Source organism: Aplysia californica, unplaced genomic scaffold (genome assembly GCF_000002075.1).
Source record: "Aplysia californica isolate F4 #8 unplaced genomic scaffold, AplCal3.0 scaffold00271, whole genome shotgun sequence".
In the NCBI taxonomy this organism is placed as follows: Eukaryota; Metazoa; Mollusca; class Gastropoda; order Aplysiida; family Aplysiidae; genus Aplysia; species Aplysia californica.
The window spans coordinates 561,765-577,804 of NW_004797541.1; the positions used below are offsets into that span (position 1 = coordinate 561,765).

Here is a 16,040-nt window from a genome sequence, read left to right on the forward strand (position 1 = left end):
GTAACGTTTTATCGCGAGTAACAATGAATCATATCCGTTTCTACAACAAAAGATAAGAAAGATACCCCCCCCCCCTCCCTTAACCTCCACCCCTATTTTCCGCCGTGACTTGTGGCTTGTATGAGGTGAAGTTAGCACTCTTAATAATAATATTATTATTCACGTATTGGAGCTGCGCCCCCACCCCCACCCCTCTCCCTCTTTTCCTCTCAGTACGTCACGCCCCGGCCTAATTTCCCTGCGGCAACGTAAAGATATCAGCCCTATCTGGACCACAGGGCTCATTTGTAATGTATTATCAATCGACCACGGGCCCTGTTAACACGAGCTATACGAACTCGGAATTCGCGAAATCGCATGCTAACAGTCTGCAGTGACCTTCCTATGTTGGACAAGTCACCTGGAGTCACGCAATTCTCTACGCCCACTGTGTTCATCGAGGTGTCCTTTTCCCACACACGGACTGGGGCGTCTGAAGGTACGAGGGCTTGTGGAAAAAATGAATTAATTAGTGTTCCTTTGTGTGAGAGAGAGAGAGAGTGTGTGTGTTACATGTGTGATAAACGTGTTCTGCCGAAATGTTCTCTGCCGATGTCGGCATTGCATTAGGGCGAATAAAAACATGTGTCAAGTGATGCTGTCTGATACGGATTTTCTTTAAGCTTTGACTACGTTCTGTTGGGATACCACGACTTGCGGGTATTTCAGTTTTAGCGCTATCTGATGTCTAATGTTTTACTTCAGTTATAGCGACTAGCTATTGCGAGGCCTGAGACGGGGTAGGGTGAGTAAAATTGTAGATTGATTAATTTACGACTGTTAAGTTCTCGTTGGCTTGAATTACTTCTGTATTGTGCTGAGATTCTCAGTTCTAAATTTCGGGATGTAAGACGAACAACAGTATGCCCCAAAGGTCTCATGTTTCCGTTGGCCTGTTCATATACCGATCGCAATATCCAGAGATAGCAGCTCTTGTAGGGACTTCCTTTTATCTTTTCGTTCGTGACTCATTTTTCTTGAGAACACTTGAGTTGTTTAAGCCTTAGTAGTAAATCATGTAATATCACCACAAGTTATGTCTGGGTTCTAGGTTAAGCACTGCCCATACTACCTGGACTTAGTTTTTTTGCTGTCGTGTTTATTAGCAAAGTATACATTGTATTTTTTATTAGTCGAAGCACGTGATGTGCTGAAAATGTTATTTCAGATAGGCTCCTGACCTTCCAAATTAAAAATTTTCAATTAGTGGTTTTCAATTACTTAAAATAGGTGGTGTAGTGTGAAATTTTCCAACTGTCGATGTTTGGGTTTGGTCAAACCAGCCAAATCAAAGACACAAGTTATTTAAAAACCAATTCATTATCGTTTGGCAGGTGTATTTAAATCGTACAACAGAACTTGGCCATAAACGCAACTTGTACCTGCTACTTTCATCCCTTTAAAATTGTACAGTTTAAACTTGGCTGGAAGGTGCCCTTGTGCTGTTTCCGACTTGGACAATCTGTGTTGTAATGTACCGACTCGGCATAATACCCATGCCATGGCATTACTTTATGTGCACCAATTTTACCGCCTCTTTGGGTTACTAAATCTATACTTACTGTTTCAAAGATGAGGCATAATTTTTGGTTGTACCATGGAATACTATAATTATTATTAGTTTCTGGAGGATTCTATTTTGACTGCATTGCCGCTAAGAGCCATGTATGTAGTGTTAAATCTCCAGTAAAAATTTTATCTAGACGCTATCATCTGCAAACTATTTGGAAGGATTAAAAAGTCTCTACTCTTTAAAAATTTTTTTCATAGGTCCGTAGTTGGTTCAGTTCATACCGTATTTGACCGCGACGCAAGTAACACAGGTTCAAATCCGCCTGGAGACGTTTCTGGACATTTTGTGTGCAAGCAGTGGTCATAGTGTTTAACCTTAGCCTAACCTTTTAGTAGAAGATTGGCGATAACAATGTCAGTGCGACACCGGCAGACAATCAGAAAACCATCTGCTACAAGCCTGCCCAATGCTGGAAGCTCTTTGTGAGAAATATTGGCTCAATCATAGGCAGGGAGACCCAGAACTTTGGGGGACTGGGAGCCTGGAGAACCTGCGGTGAGCAGCACTAGAGACTGAAATGTCCATTTAGAGATGAACGAGGGAGACGAAGATAAGAAAATTCAACACAATAATTATGTGTCGAATGGCATTCTGTCAAAATTCTACTTTGTCTTCTCTTCCTTTGCCGGCGTCTGTGGTGCAGTGTTTAGGTGTTTCGCCGTCGCACGTAAACGACGAGAGTTCAATTCCCGTGTGAGGAGAATTTGTATTGAGTGCTTCGCTCATTCTTCCGGGATGCTGTATTCCTCTCTGCCTGGGTGGTTCCTAACAGGCAGGGCCGGAGCCTGCTTCCTTAATGATGTAAATTGTGTCGATGGGGGTGTAGACACACCTACAGCCCCCCTTGTGTTAATACTTTCTTCTTCCTTCTTAACATTCTATATTAATTTGCTGTAGGCACCCTTGTTCCCCTCTCTCTCTCTCTCTCTCTCTCTCTCTCTCTCTCTCTCTCTCTCTCTCCCCTCTCTCTCTCCCCCCCTCTCTCTCTCTTGCTCTCTCTCTCACCCTCTTTCTACCCTCTCTCTCTTTCTGCCCCCCTCTCTCTCTGTGTCTTTCTCCTCTCTGTCTCTGTCTGTCTGTCTGTCTGTCTGTCTGTCTGTCTGTCTGTCTGTCTGTCTGTCTCTCTCTCTCCATCTCTCTCCCTCTCTCCCCCTGTCTCTCTCTCTCTCTCTCCCTCTCTCCCCCTGTCTCTCTCTCTCTATCCACATCGGTTCATTACTATCACCGCTTCTTTAAGGTACTTATTATCGTAGTCAAACTCTCACAGAGACAGGTGGAAGATCTTTGACATGGAAATAGTACTCAAATCCCTCATGTACACACAATCATGCCAGTGAAGCATGTCTGATTGCGAAGTCATCGAACTTGTGTGAAGTTCAGTTTCATGATAGCGTAAGTGGTGACACAACAATTGTAGTAATAATAATCTGAAAAATAGGGGGGCGTTTCAGGGCTAAAAACTTGAAGTGTTTGATAGTTTCACAGGAATTGAGATTGCTTTCCAGGTATCCAGATGTCTACGTAGATCAAGATGTTTCATCTGTCTGTTTGCCTACGAAGCGAAAATCGCTTATTTTGTATTGTATCACAGAACCTTATTATTTCATTTTTTGTTTTAGTTAGATTTTGAGAAATCTGCTACGACACTCTGATATTTTTATGACCCCGTACCCCCACACTCATACAGTCTTTAAAAGTATGTAACTCCTTTTTGCAAATGATTATGGTCTAGTGCCTTCATAGTATGTCTAAGGTCATACTTGCAGCTTATCTAATAATGTATATCCACTAGTAAAAATTATGATGTGAGAAGAAGACCAAAAGCGTTAAAAAGAAAAAAAAAAAGTTTATTTTATTTAACCTCACTTAATGGTACTGAGGGAACTAGGATCCAAGATGGAAGTGAATGCCATCAATAAATATTCGGTATGAAATACATTATCCTTGTTACAAAGTTTTTGAAGATCTCTTCCCCACCTTGTGAGGCTGGCGATTGGGCTGCAGTGAATTTGTATAACTTGATATGCCACACAAAAGGACGAGGTTCGTACCTGTGAATAGACTCGTGATCTAAACAGCAGCAACAAAACAACCACAAAAGCAACTACAACAACGCCAGCAACAACATCAACAATAATAATAGCAGCAGCAACATAACAGCAGTAGCAACAACAACAACATCAGCAACAACATCAACAATTATAACAACATCAGCAGCAGCAGCAGCAGCAGCAGCAGCAGCAGCAGCAGCAGCAGCAGCAGCAGCAGCAGCAGCAGCGGCAGCAGCAGCAACAACGTCAAAATCGAAACAGCAGCAGCAGCTGCCAGCTAAAAACAGCAACAATAGCAACAACGACAAACAGAAGAAGCAGCAATAGCAAATCCTATTGGATACAGCGTGTTTTGGGCTGACACTGTGCTGCACGGGATATAAAACTCTACGCAAACAAGCAAAACACAGGAGGCGGATCCTGAGAATTCCTCCCTACACTTGCGGAAGATTTACCTTGAGCCCTCTCCTCTGCCAGGGCGTCAGGGAAAAATCTCTTCCAAATACAGATCTAAAGAAGGTGATTTCTTTCGCAAAAGTTCTATATTTAAAGTTCAAGACTTGACTTTCGACTCCGTACATTTTTCATTGCGTTAAAGTGGTGTGAATAGAGCAGAGAATCTGACAACGAACCCGATAACTTATCAGGGCCGTCTGCTTGATCTATCAAAAGCTGAAGAGGCTGCTTTCTAAGAGGGCTATTGTCCTTGATATGGGTAAACTGGTTGATATTGTGAACTGCAAGTAGGCTTTACAGGGGACAGTGACACTGGCGATGTTGTAAGTAGAAAAAAAGTAGTTCTTTGATTTGGTATGAATACGTAGGGGTGGTGCCTTCGCCGTTCTTCACCTCCTGCCAGGCTTTCTTTTCACTCTTTTGTCAACAAAATGTTTTCTTTAGCAAAAAGTAGGGCCACGACCCTTCTCAAAGAAGGAAATACCTTCGAAGGGATTAATTTAGGCCTCTTGTGGTTTTTATCTAATTGTAAAACAGAAGTGCGTTTAAACTTTTAATTAACTAAACAACAAAATAGATGTACATGTTGCTGAACAATTGAAGCGCCTGGCTTGTTTCCTGCCCCTCAGGTGTTCCGGATTAGGTTTCAAGGAGTGAGTGACTTAAAAAAAAAAAAAGAATAAACGTTTGTCGTCCTTTGGTGACGGAACTCGTGGTCATGGTATAGATCTATCACTGAAATAACAATTTTTGTTCAACACACCAACTACTGTAACTGAAAGAACCCCATTTCAAAAGATTTTGTCAATGTAGGCTTTTTTTCTTGACATCAGATTTCCACACACTGTATTTAGTACGAATTTCATAGTGGTCTTCTTATGCGAACTTTTCACTGGCCACAGCTTTGGAATTTTATCTGTCAAGCAGACACTGAAAAGATAGGAGCCCTGTATTGTCATGTTTGATTGCGGCGTACAGGTTTCATTCAGGATGTATTGTCCTTTGCCACTCCCATTACTCTTTACGTAAGTATTTTTTGTCAGACAGTTGATGGGCAATCTCACAAGTGAACTTATTTAACTAAAAAAAACCCCACAAACTTTTTCTGCCCTCTTATACCACGGGGTGTCGTTACAAAGTACCATGATGTAGCATTACAAAGTTCTATCTGCTCGGTACTCACTTTTGAAAAATTGATAACGGCTCCGAGTAGTTTTACGATTTTGATAGATTAAACTTTGTAATTCTAAGGCATGGGCCAGGAATGTTGCAGTTTGGATCGCCACCTTGAGCACCGATATGAATTATGCATAGATAGATCACGTGTCATGTGGCATCTTACAGTGACGTAACACTCTTCACAACAAGCCGTAGATTTTCCCAGCCGTTCGTGAATTTGTAGATAACAGCCACACTTTGGCAAGGATGGGTTACATTTATTTGTAATGGAGAGAAGAAGTAGAAGGAGCTGACAGCACTAAGAACACTAGCCTTACACCATATTATTACAAACAGATACAGAGAGGGAGTGTGTGTGTGTGTGTGTGTGTGTGTGTGTGTGTGTGTGTGTGTGTGTGTGTGTGTGTGTGTGTTTGTGTGCGTGTAAGAGAGAGAGAGAGAGATAGATAGATAGATAGATAGATAGATAGATAGATAGATAGATAGAGAGAGAGAGAGAGAGAGAGAGAGAGAGAGAGAGAGAGAGAGAGAGAGAGAGAGAGAGAGAGAGAGAGAGAGAGAGAGAGAGAGAGAGATTGCGACTTTTTTCTCTGCCTTCTAGTGTTGATCTTGCCAGCGCTGTACAATGTTTTGCTTATCTCTCAGTCATTTGCTTTTCAGTTCATGTCAAACTATCTGTGCCTGTTTTTGTGTAACTGAGCATTATATAGAGGGTCTGAGGATGGGGGTGTATGTATTTGTGACTATTAGTGTGGATAGAAATTAATTATTTGTTTGCTCGAGCAGTCCAGTGTCTTTGTGTTTGAGAAGTTTGCCACCTCAACAGTATCCGGTAGTATTTTTTTTGTTTAGGACGTTTGAACTTTTCCTATACATGTACCTCATAAGAACAAAAAGTTTAAAACAACAGCAGCAGCAGCAGCAGCAGCAGCAGCAACAACAACAACAACAACAACAACAGCAACAACAACAACAACAACCAAACTGACAAACTACAACACCCAGATCAAACTGCCATTTCTTTTCACCCAAACCTGAGAACAAAAAGAAAACTTCATCCCATCAACAAAGACACTCTCTGCTGTTGGTGCAGACGAACTGCACAGTGTCACGGACATTATAAAATACTTGTAAAAGAATTGAAATTACCAGTTTTCTATCCACCTATAGCATCACTTACTCAACTGCTCTCGTCTTTCTCTATAACATGCTTGAATCTTCATTACTCCTCTATCTAAAAAAATCTATTTAGGTGACAGTCGCAGAAAGCAAATTAAGTGAATCACTTATTGTAAATAACGCAGAAAGCGTGCGTTTGTCAGATGTAAGCTTGATTCAACTTTACGAATATGATACCGGTATGTACTATTTTTTTGTTTGCAAATCAGACTTTTTTTTGGACCAAGGGATGTATTAAAAAAATCCCACTTTCAGTCAGTATTCTGCTCAAAGACTCTGTACCAAATTTTTAGTTAAATGAACAATATGGTATGAGACGTAAACAAACTCCATTACAGGCAGATCTAGCCCTGTCGACAGACAAGGTTTAGGGCTTGAAGTATGCTGTTTGCACAACTTCGAAGAACGAAGCACGTGTGAAGTACTCTCTGACGTTTCCCCGTATGCTTTGACGAACCCATAAAACAAGCGTATTATGTGGGTTACAATGTGTAGTTCGCAGCCGATGAAACGATACATTATATGATGACAAGTTCTTGGGTGTATACATACCTTTTATGCAAATGTGATAGACAAACACGCAGTTGTCTCAAGGAAACGCGCAACTAAAAACGACAGGGCATGTCACAGCAAGTAAGATTAGGCCTAGATTTTACAGCTGTTGTTAGTCGCTTTGTTTAAAAAGAATTCTTCCAGAAGACGTGCACTGCACACTTGTGTGAAATAATTGCTTCGAAATGATTTTGTTGATACTTTATGTATATCTATAATTGTTCGACCGTTCTGGCGCAAACTATAATAAAACTGACATTTAGATATATTATGTTTTCCGCTACTTTTTCCAAAGTATTCAGTCCCCTAAATGTTATTGTCTGTGATTGTACCCTATAAAAATGTCCCAAATGTGTGTGTCAGGGGCAATATTTACAGTTAGTATGTTGCTTTGTCTCCCATATGATCTCAGTTCTGTCGATGGGAGTATAAAACTAAGTAAGTCCAAAGTACAATTTTCCAGATGGGTTTGGCATTATGAAAGGTACAACAGGCTATTCGCTGCGCTCCAGCATTAGTACGAACAGCAAGGTGAAAATAATTGGTTGCCTGTAACCATAAGTCAGACGCTCTCTCGTGACTTCGAGAGTGATCAAGATCAACCTGTATGGGTGAAGCAGCTGATGACATTATTGACTGCGGAACACTTTCGGGAAAGCGACGATAGTAGTCTTCTTGTCCCGAACAGCCGAAGAAGAAGACGGGGTTTCGGCTAGGAACTGAATGCCCTCCGGTTTTCGGCCATATTTCCGAAATTAACTGCTCTGGAGATGTATTAATGATCAACTTTGATCTGAATCTGTCTTCATGGTCATTACTATTAAAACACTATTGATAAAATAGTCATAAAAACGAAAAAAAAAAGACTCTAAAGAATGATATGCCATTTACTTTGGGATGCAGACCTAGATCTAATGTTCAGGATAAGAGGTTAGGAAAATTACATACTGCATCTTTATCATTTCAATTCGATGTATTTCCAGAAAAAAAATTCTTCTCGGAACTGTTTTGAAGGCAAGATAATAACTTCAAGAACAGTTTTGAGCCACAAATATTAAGCTTAACAGGTTGGAAAGGATTAGAAGGTTGGGGGGGGGGGGGGGTAAACAATTTGTCTGATCCGTAACAGGGAGGGACGGGGTGCCTTTAGCACGATAACCTGAAGCTCAGGGCTTTTTCTATTATGTATTGCTTTCCACCGCCACGATAGTCGCGACTTATTGATGGGTCTTGCTGTCTTTTCAGTAATTGTACGTTGTTTCTCGGACTTTTCTGCAATAAAACACTCTGCTTCTCGGCATCCTGTGTTCCTGGATTGTTTCAGTTTGTAGCCAGAATGTTTTGCCCGGTTCCCGTGTTCTGTTAGGTCTTCTCTCTCCTCTCTTGCCTTCTATCTCTGCTTCCAGAATAATGTTTCTCGAGTAAGGCGTTGGATATGCTGACTGTAGTTCACTTTCAGTTTTATTACATGCTTGGGGATTGTTGGTGTTTCTAAACCTATTCTTTATAGTACTTTAAAACATATTTTCTCTGTCCAGGAGATAAGGTATTTTTTAAGATCAGTACTATTTCATTTGGAAAGCTGTGATCTTTTTATTTTTGGTCATAGGTGTATGGTCGATACTTCACGCCCATAATTACGACGGGAATAGGGCACTACTTTGAATTCTTACATTTGTTTCTTTATGGTGTCTTTTCCAACTGAATATCATCTTTTAAAACTTTGATGACGCAATCGGAATTCTCGATTTAATCCTTGGGCTGCTTTCCATTTTTGTGTGTCAATCCTGGCTCACAGTTATTCAAAACTGGTTGCTCTATCTATTTCTTCCCCGTAAGTTCTTTGCACTTTTCTCTGTTCGTGATTTTGATCATCTTCACAGTAAATTGTAATCCTTTTTGGTCACTGAGTTCTTCGACATATTATTTTATTAATTTCTTTTGTCATCATGGCGTTGTGGCAAGGAGTGCATAGTCATCTGCAAATATTTGGTCTCTTAAATGCATTTGTGGGTGGTTGGAGGTAGGTCCGCTGGTAGGTCCTACTTCTTTACTTGCTCTTGTTGTTTCAGTCTGTCTGTCTTACTTTTTCCCCATTACTAACTACGACCGTTATCGAGTCGTTGTGTTTCGCATAAATTAAGTAAAAGAGCAAACAAATAAAACAAATTAAATGTAGATCTATTCCTTTTATTGCAGGTTCATCATATTCATCTTTTCTTAAGTCATGTGTAACACATCTACTTAAAAAAATAAAAATAATGCATAATTTCATTCTATTCATCCCTATGGGTAAAGGCATGAATAATACACAATGTCGCAAACAATCACAATCCACACACATTTGCTGGGCACGAATTCTTTTGAGCAAGGGTTATAGTGTGTTGTTCAGGAAACACCCCAATGACCCCTGTATACTGCTTTTGGTTGTTGTTTTTCTGCGCATAATAACTTAAAGGAATCTGCGAATTCAAGTCGTTCGAGGAATGTTAAAGGGGTAAGATGACACTGGAAACGAGATACATATTATATATAATGTCACCGGGCGACGCAAATTGCAAATATGAAACCTTCGCAGATAACGAAATGTGTAAAATGCGAAAAACAAGTGTTCGAATCCCCCCCCCTCCCCACAACCCCACGGTTTCCGCCCTTTCTCGCAGAAGACTGGAGTTCTATTCTCGTTTGGGGGTACTTTTCTGTAAGTGTCTCGATCGTTTTTTTAAGTTGGGACGTTGTATCCCTCTCAGCTCACAAGCTTGGAAGAAAGGTGTAAGTTGTGTGTGCGTGTGCGTGTGCGTGTGCGTGTGCGTGCGCGCGCGCGTGTGTGTGTGTGTGTGTTTGTGTGTGTGTATGTGTGTATGTGTGTGTGTGTGTGTGTGTGTGTGTGTGCGTTCGTCTTTTTTTACTGACCATAACTACTTAATCCCAACAGGACCTAGACCCGTGTAGAAACACAGCACCATGGCTGAACGGTTCATCGCAGCGGCCAAAGATGGCTACGTGGACCTTCTAAAGGAAGCGACCAAACGCGACCTCAACTACCCAGACGAGGATGGAATAACGGCCACCATGTGGGCAGCTAGGAATGGAAACCTGGAGGCTCTCCGACTTATCGTAGGACGACAGTGAGTTACGCACATACAGACACTTATTTTTTACTTTTACTTTTTCTTCCTCTGTTGCCGTTAAGTGTCGAGGGGAGATGTAGTTTTCTATGATAGGCCAGTTTCGCAGCTCTTTCGGTTGTGATGTTATGTTTTCTCAGGGTTTCCTTGACACCCTCGATCCACCTTTAGTGTGGCCCTCCTCTTCCTCTACAGCCTGAGTGCTTGGTGTTATAGGCTCTCGAGGCTGGCTGGCCAGGTGACATACGTAACAGGTGGCCAAACCATTTTATTTTCTGACTTTCTATGTTATGCAGGCATGACTCTTCATTTCTCTGCCTGTCTCGTCTTGGAGACATTTCATTTCGCATGCGGTGAATTTGCTTTCGTAGGTTTTACTTAATGTCCAGCATGGTAGCACAATGTTGGTATGAATATTGAGGTGATAAGGTGTCTCTTTGTGTCCATACAGACACTGACACACATAAATACACACACATAAATACACACACATAAACACACATACACACATATGCACACATAATTACACTCACATAAACACACATACACACGCATACAAATACAAACGAGTGTGCACGAGTAACTTTCGGTTTCTTTCACTCTATTTTCTACTTAATAAAAGCAAAAACGTTTTCGAAATTTGGTTTGCACAATCTTAAGACTCACACTATAAAACAGAGCAGTATGATTTTTAAGCCAACTGTAATAACGTCGTTAAACAGCATTTTCTGCGCCATTTTGTTGTTTTGATATGATCAGTCAGCACACAAATCTATGATAATGATATGCTTTCTACTAACTCATTTTTTCCTTATTCTGTATTTATTGTCATCTTGCCCTGAGCTCCACACCCCTCTTTGCTCAATAATATTTTGCGTTGGATTTATGGTTGTTATCTCTTAAAGATTGAAAAGGAAGTTTTGGTTGTGATAGGTTTACGATGTGGTTTATCTCTCCCCTTCTTTCTCTTTTTCCCTCTGTGTACTTTTTTGTGTAAGTGTTTTACGGTGCTCGCTACTGCATAAGGTCATATGAGTGCGGGACACACCTAACATTTTCAGGAGGTAGGAAGTTTTGAATTTTGCCCGGGTGGCGGCCGAAGCCTACTCTTAACGAATTTAGACCACCAAGGGATCTTTATCGTGCGCAACTTGCACACAGGACCTCCGTGATTTTTCGCCCTTTTCCGAGAAGGCTAGGTGTAGATCTTTTCTGCCAGAATATCAGGGGTGTGGCTGAAAAACAGCAGTAAGGAGCCAAAGAATAGCAGTAGAAAGGCTGCAGAAAGAGTCAGAAGCCCAGAGGAGTGGGCAAAGGAGGTGAGGGGGTGGGGACAGTAAGTAGTGACGAAAGCAGACGACATTACATTGCTAGAGAGCAGGAAAGGAAGTGAAAGCAGACAATTTTAAAGAAGATTCTTTTTTCGGTCGCCACCCGAATTCGAACCCGGGGCTTTTGAATGAGAGACGAACTTCTTAAACTTTAGTTGCAGTCGTGTCCGGCGAAGGCTTTGTTGTTCCCAGCTGTAAAGAAAAGGAATTGGTTTTCGACCCTTTACAAACAATTGTTATATCTAGACATGATTTTTCAAACTGCAGATATAGCGTGCTAGCGTTTTAGCAAAGCCACCCTTCTTACACAGGTGACCCAGTCTTTTACGAGGCTGGTGACACGGATACATTTTGAGATCAACCAACCCTCTATAGGACAGACTGGATTACGCTTAAAGAAATAACACAGGTGTTAAACATGATTCGAATCCAGGTCGCCAGCATTAAGTTCACTGCTTTTGCTCGTGAGGAAGCAGCGTGAAAAACATGGGATACCTTCTAGCAAAATAATGGGTTTTTTAACATTGTTTCAAAGTCGACTTCCTTTCTCAAATCTTTGAGTTCAATAACTTGAGAACAGGTTAACCTGAAATGCTCGATCGAGGGATTTTGACGATAACAAAAGACAGTCATTTTTATTAATCCCCGGTAAACAGAAAAATCTCGAATGTTCCAATAAAGTTATCTCATGTCATGTTGTTTTCTTGTTCACCCCCCCCCCTCCTACCCCCACACCAAAGGGCAACATAACCGTAACCGGAACGTGTTGACTGACAGACTGAAATGCTTTTTTTAAAAAACCGTGTGTGTGTCTGTGTGTGTGTGTGTGTGTGTGTGTGTTTGTGTGTGTGTGTGTGTGTGTGTGTGTGTGTGTGTGTGTGTGTGTGTGTGTGTGGGTGTGTGTGGGTGTGGGTGGGGGGTCTTGGATGAAAAAAAAACAACAACCAGGTGACAGTGGTGAATTTAAAACAGAGTAGGAAAGGTTAAATGCAATGTGATGTTTTTGTACAGAGACTCAGAGGTAGACGACATGTAATCAATTCAATTTACAAACACATTTTTGCCCAATCAACCTTATCTACTCGATGTGTTGAGGAGAAGACTTTTATTCTTTTGTTTTGTTGTGCGGAATATGTTTAACATTGAAGGTCTTTTTGTCATGCAGTTGAAAGTTAGACTAATTTTACCCAATCGAATTCGATTTCTTAGGATCTTAGGAACAACTTGCTAATTGTCTTTTTTTTCTTGGTCGAAGGGTCCGATTTTCTGCGAGAATAACTTAAACTTAAACCTAGCACTGACTTGCTAATGTTGGGGAGAACATTAAATTTAATTTGTGACGTAATGCCGCTGCAGCTATTAATAGTGGGTTTTTTTTCTACATGAGCCATTAATCAATTGAATTACTCTTCTTTTTTCTACAAATGATTGTCATTTGTACGTTTATATTTGACTGTTTTATTAGAGATTATGCGTCCCTGACGCTGACTCAGCAAGTCGAACTAGTACTTACCCACCTTAATAGTTTGAGAGCTGAAGCACACAGTGACACTATCTGCTTCTTGTGCATAGTCGCTTGTTCAGCAGGCAGTTATGACTCTCAAGTTCTGAAAACGACGATAATATCCTGTTCTAGTTTCTAAAGATTGGCTTCCTAGAAGTGATTGCTGGCACATTAGACACACCCCCCCCCCCTCAAAAAAGAGGGGAAAAAAAACAACAACAACCGCACATACACAAAAAAGCCCAGCCCTAGTCAAAAGCCGTGGACCATTGCTTCCTGATTCCTTATGTTTTGTTTTATTTTGAATCTTACATAATCGCACGCCAAGATAAGGGAGAACAAAAGTTAGTTATTGTACCTTTATCAGTACAATTCTTCTGTTTTGACTTTGTGCCCCCCCCCCCCTCATTCTTTTTCTAAAAGACAATCAGAATAAATGCGTGCGAAGAAATGCTGGTGGTGGTGTTGGTCGTGGTGGTAAAGGAGGAGGAGGGGAGGAGGAGGAGGGGTAGAAGGATGATGGTGATGGTGGTGATGATGACCACGACGACGACGACGACGACGACGACGACGACGACGACGACGACGACGACGACGACGCTGCTGCTGCTGCTGCTGCTGCTGCTGCTGCTGCTGCTGCTGCTGCTGCTGCTGCTGCTGCTGCTGCTGCTGCTGCTGCTGCTGCTGCTGCTGATGATGATGATGATGATCAATGGTTGATAGTGAAAATGACATTTACAGTAGTCAAAACAATAATGAAAAGAAACATAGAAGAACTGTAGGAGTAGCAACAACAACAGCTATGATAATAACAACAATAACAACAACAACAACAACTACAATTACAACAATAACAAACCAACCACAGTAGTGTCACCACCAACAACAACCAAAAACGGGCTATGAAAACCGCAAAGCCATTACAAAATTATTAACAAAATTCCCACCCGCCTTCGAAAATCTGAAAAAGTATAAAAATGTGCGATATATGCATTCTCGTTCTCCTACTATAATTCCCATTTGGGTTATCTCTTAGCAGTTTTGGTAGCAGCGTAAAAAATGAAACTTTATTTTATTATCTTGTGTTCCTCATGACAAAGCAAACACACCGTTGCAGGTACTGCCCTGTACGCACGACCGATGGCCATAAAAGCCGTATCACGATCTGATACAGACGTCCCAGTAACAATTCTACATCTGCCAAATGTATTTATGATTTAGCTGTTACCTTAGTTACATCATACTAGAATACCAAGCGGACGGCCTTGGTTCGAATCTCCAGCTGGGCGTTTTTGAAGTGGGATCATTAAAAATTTGATAGAGTTTTCAAGGCTAATAACCCATTTGGCTAGGTCCTATCGGAGATTGACGTTAAATTAGGTGGTCCCTTATCTGAAACAAATTAATCGTGTTGAAAAGGGTGTTAAACCCATACTATACATACGTAGCCATTAATCAAATTCAAGATAATTTCTTATGATATTTGTATCACGATTCTGACGCCTCAAACACTGTGCTAACGCTCTCAGGTCTGTTGCCGTTTGGAGTCACAATCCTCAACCTCTCCCTCCCGCCACTCAACACATCCGTGGCCCGTACACTAACGCACACTTTCACAGAGACTAATACACAATGCATACACATGCACACACGCACGCACAAACACACACACACACACACACACACACACACACACACACACACACACACACACTCAATGCAGATACACACAGACACGCCCACTATACAAGAGCCCCAATGTGAAAGTGCCATTTACTGTATTTTGTCAGTTGTGAATACCTGGCCGCCACGTTGAGAGAAACATGTTGTCTTCAGTGTATTGTTCTGCCTATATGCGCGCTCTGTCAAGTGCAACCTGAAGACCTCAGGCTACATCTTGACCCCCGCCAAGTTCTTCTAGCTGTTATCGTTATCTTGCGTCTGACCAAGGAACTATTCAGATCCTTCACATTTGTTTGCTTAGCTATTCTTCTCACCAGTTATTGCATGTTTAATGACAGCTGGGTATTTCGATACAATGTTACAAACATATAGAATGTTATTTTGACGTTGTTTTTGCCCCCCCAATTTCCCTCACGGAACTGTTTCTTAAATATCATTGTGTCAGGAATTGAGCTCGAAAAGTGTTTTTTTTGTGATCTCGCTTCCTCGTTCCAAGACCGGTCGGTTTCAGTAAGACGAAGAACGTACAATTCATGTCCAAATCCGATAAGATTGAACTAGGATCAGAGAGCCATGAAGACCCCAAGAGTTTAACAAATAAAAACAATGCCAAACAAACCCGCAGGTTTGTAGTCGGGTCGAACAATGAGCCCCCAGAATACAAGACGACTGTTTTGTCTTTACACTACGCCAGCCTCCCAAGCGCAAATATAGCGAGCAATTGACGCGTGCTGCCTCAGTCTTAAAAAGACTAGGCTAGCAAAAAGTTTGTACAGTCGGTGTAAAAGTGCGACATGTTTAAGGTGAACGCGTCTTTCTTGTAAATGTTATTGTATCTTCTACGGATTCCCTTTCATTCTTAACTGCAGTTACAAATAGCCGCTCAATAAAAACAATAAACAAGTACTCCGGTAACATTAATAATGTCGTTCTTTTTCTTGGTTTAGTTTTAAACTTATGGATTGATAAATGCTTGAAAAAGCAAGCACCGAAAAGTTGGTTGGATTGATTTACTTCGCTCCAGGTATTTTCCTGTTTCCATGGGGAACTTCATAACGAACCGACTTGCTTCCGAACATCGTAAATAGATGTGGTTTCTCTTTTAGTTTTCTCCCCAAATTCGAACATGGCCAAAAATGGGTTCCTTACTCCTTATTGTCAAAAGTCCCAGCTTTCATTTTAGAGGTATACAACACAACTGGCTTACAGAAAAGGTTTCCTGAAACTCATGTTTATTATTACATAAGCTTACAAGTACGCTTATCTCTTCATTCACTCCTCATAAAAACACATACAGTGTGTGTGTGTGTGAGTGTGTGTGTGTGAGAGAGAGAGAGAGAGTGTGTGTGTGTGTGTGTGTGTGTG

At 41.2% G+C, this 16,040-nt stretch overlaps 1 protein-coding gene across 2 annotated transcripts in view; it reads left to right on the top strand.

Moving 5' to 3' along the window:
* Positions 1–236: 236 nt before the first annotated feature.
* The window catches only part of LOC101856742 (Usher syndrome type-1G protein homolog), a 28,329-nt gene continuing 12,525 nt past the window's right edge, over positions 237–16,040 (top strand). The window contains exons 1-2 of one of the 2 annotated variants that reach the window (XM_005101149.3): positions 237–478; positions 9,965–10,157. In XM_005101149.3, the coding sequence (XP_005101206.1) occupies positions 9,994–10,157 (164 nt within the window). In that variant the 5' untranslated portion in view covers positions 237–478; positions 9,965–9,993. Of the gene's footprint in view, positions 479–544; positions 785–9,964; positions 10,158–16,040 lie in introns of those variants that run through there. The other variant, XM_005101150.3, reaches the window with a different exon arrangement.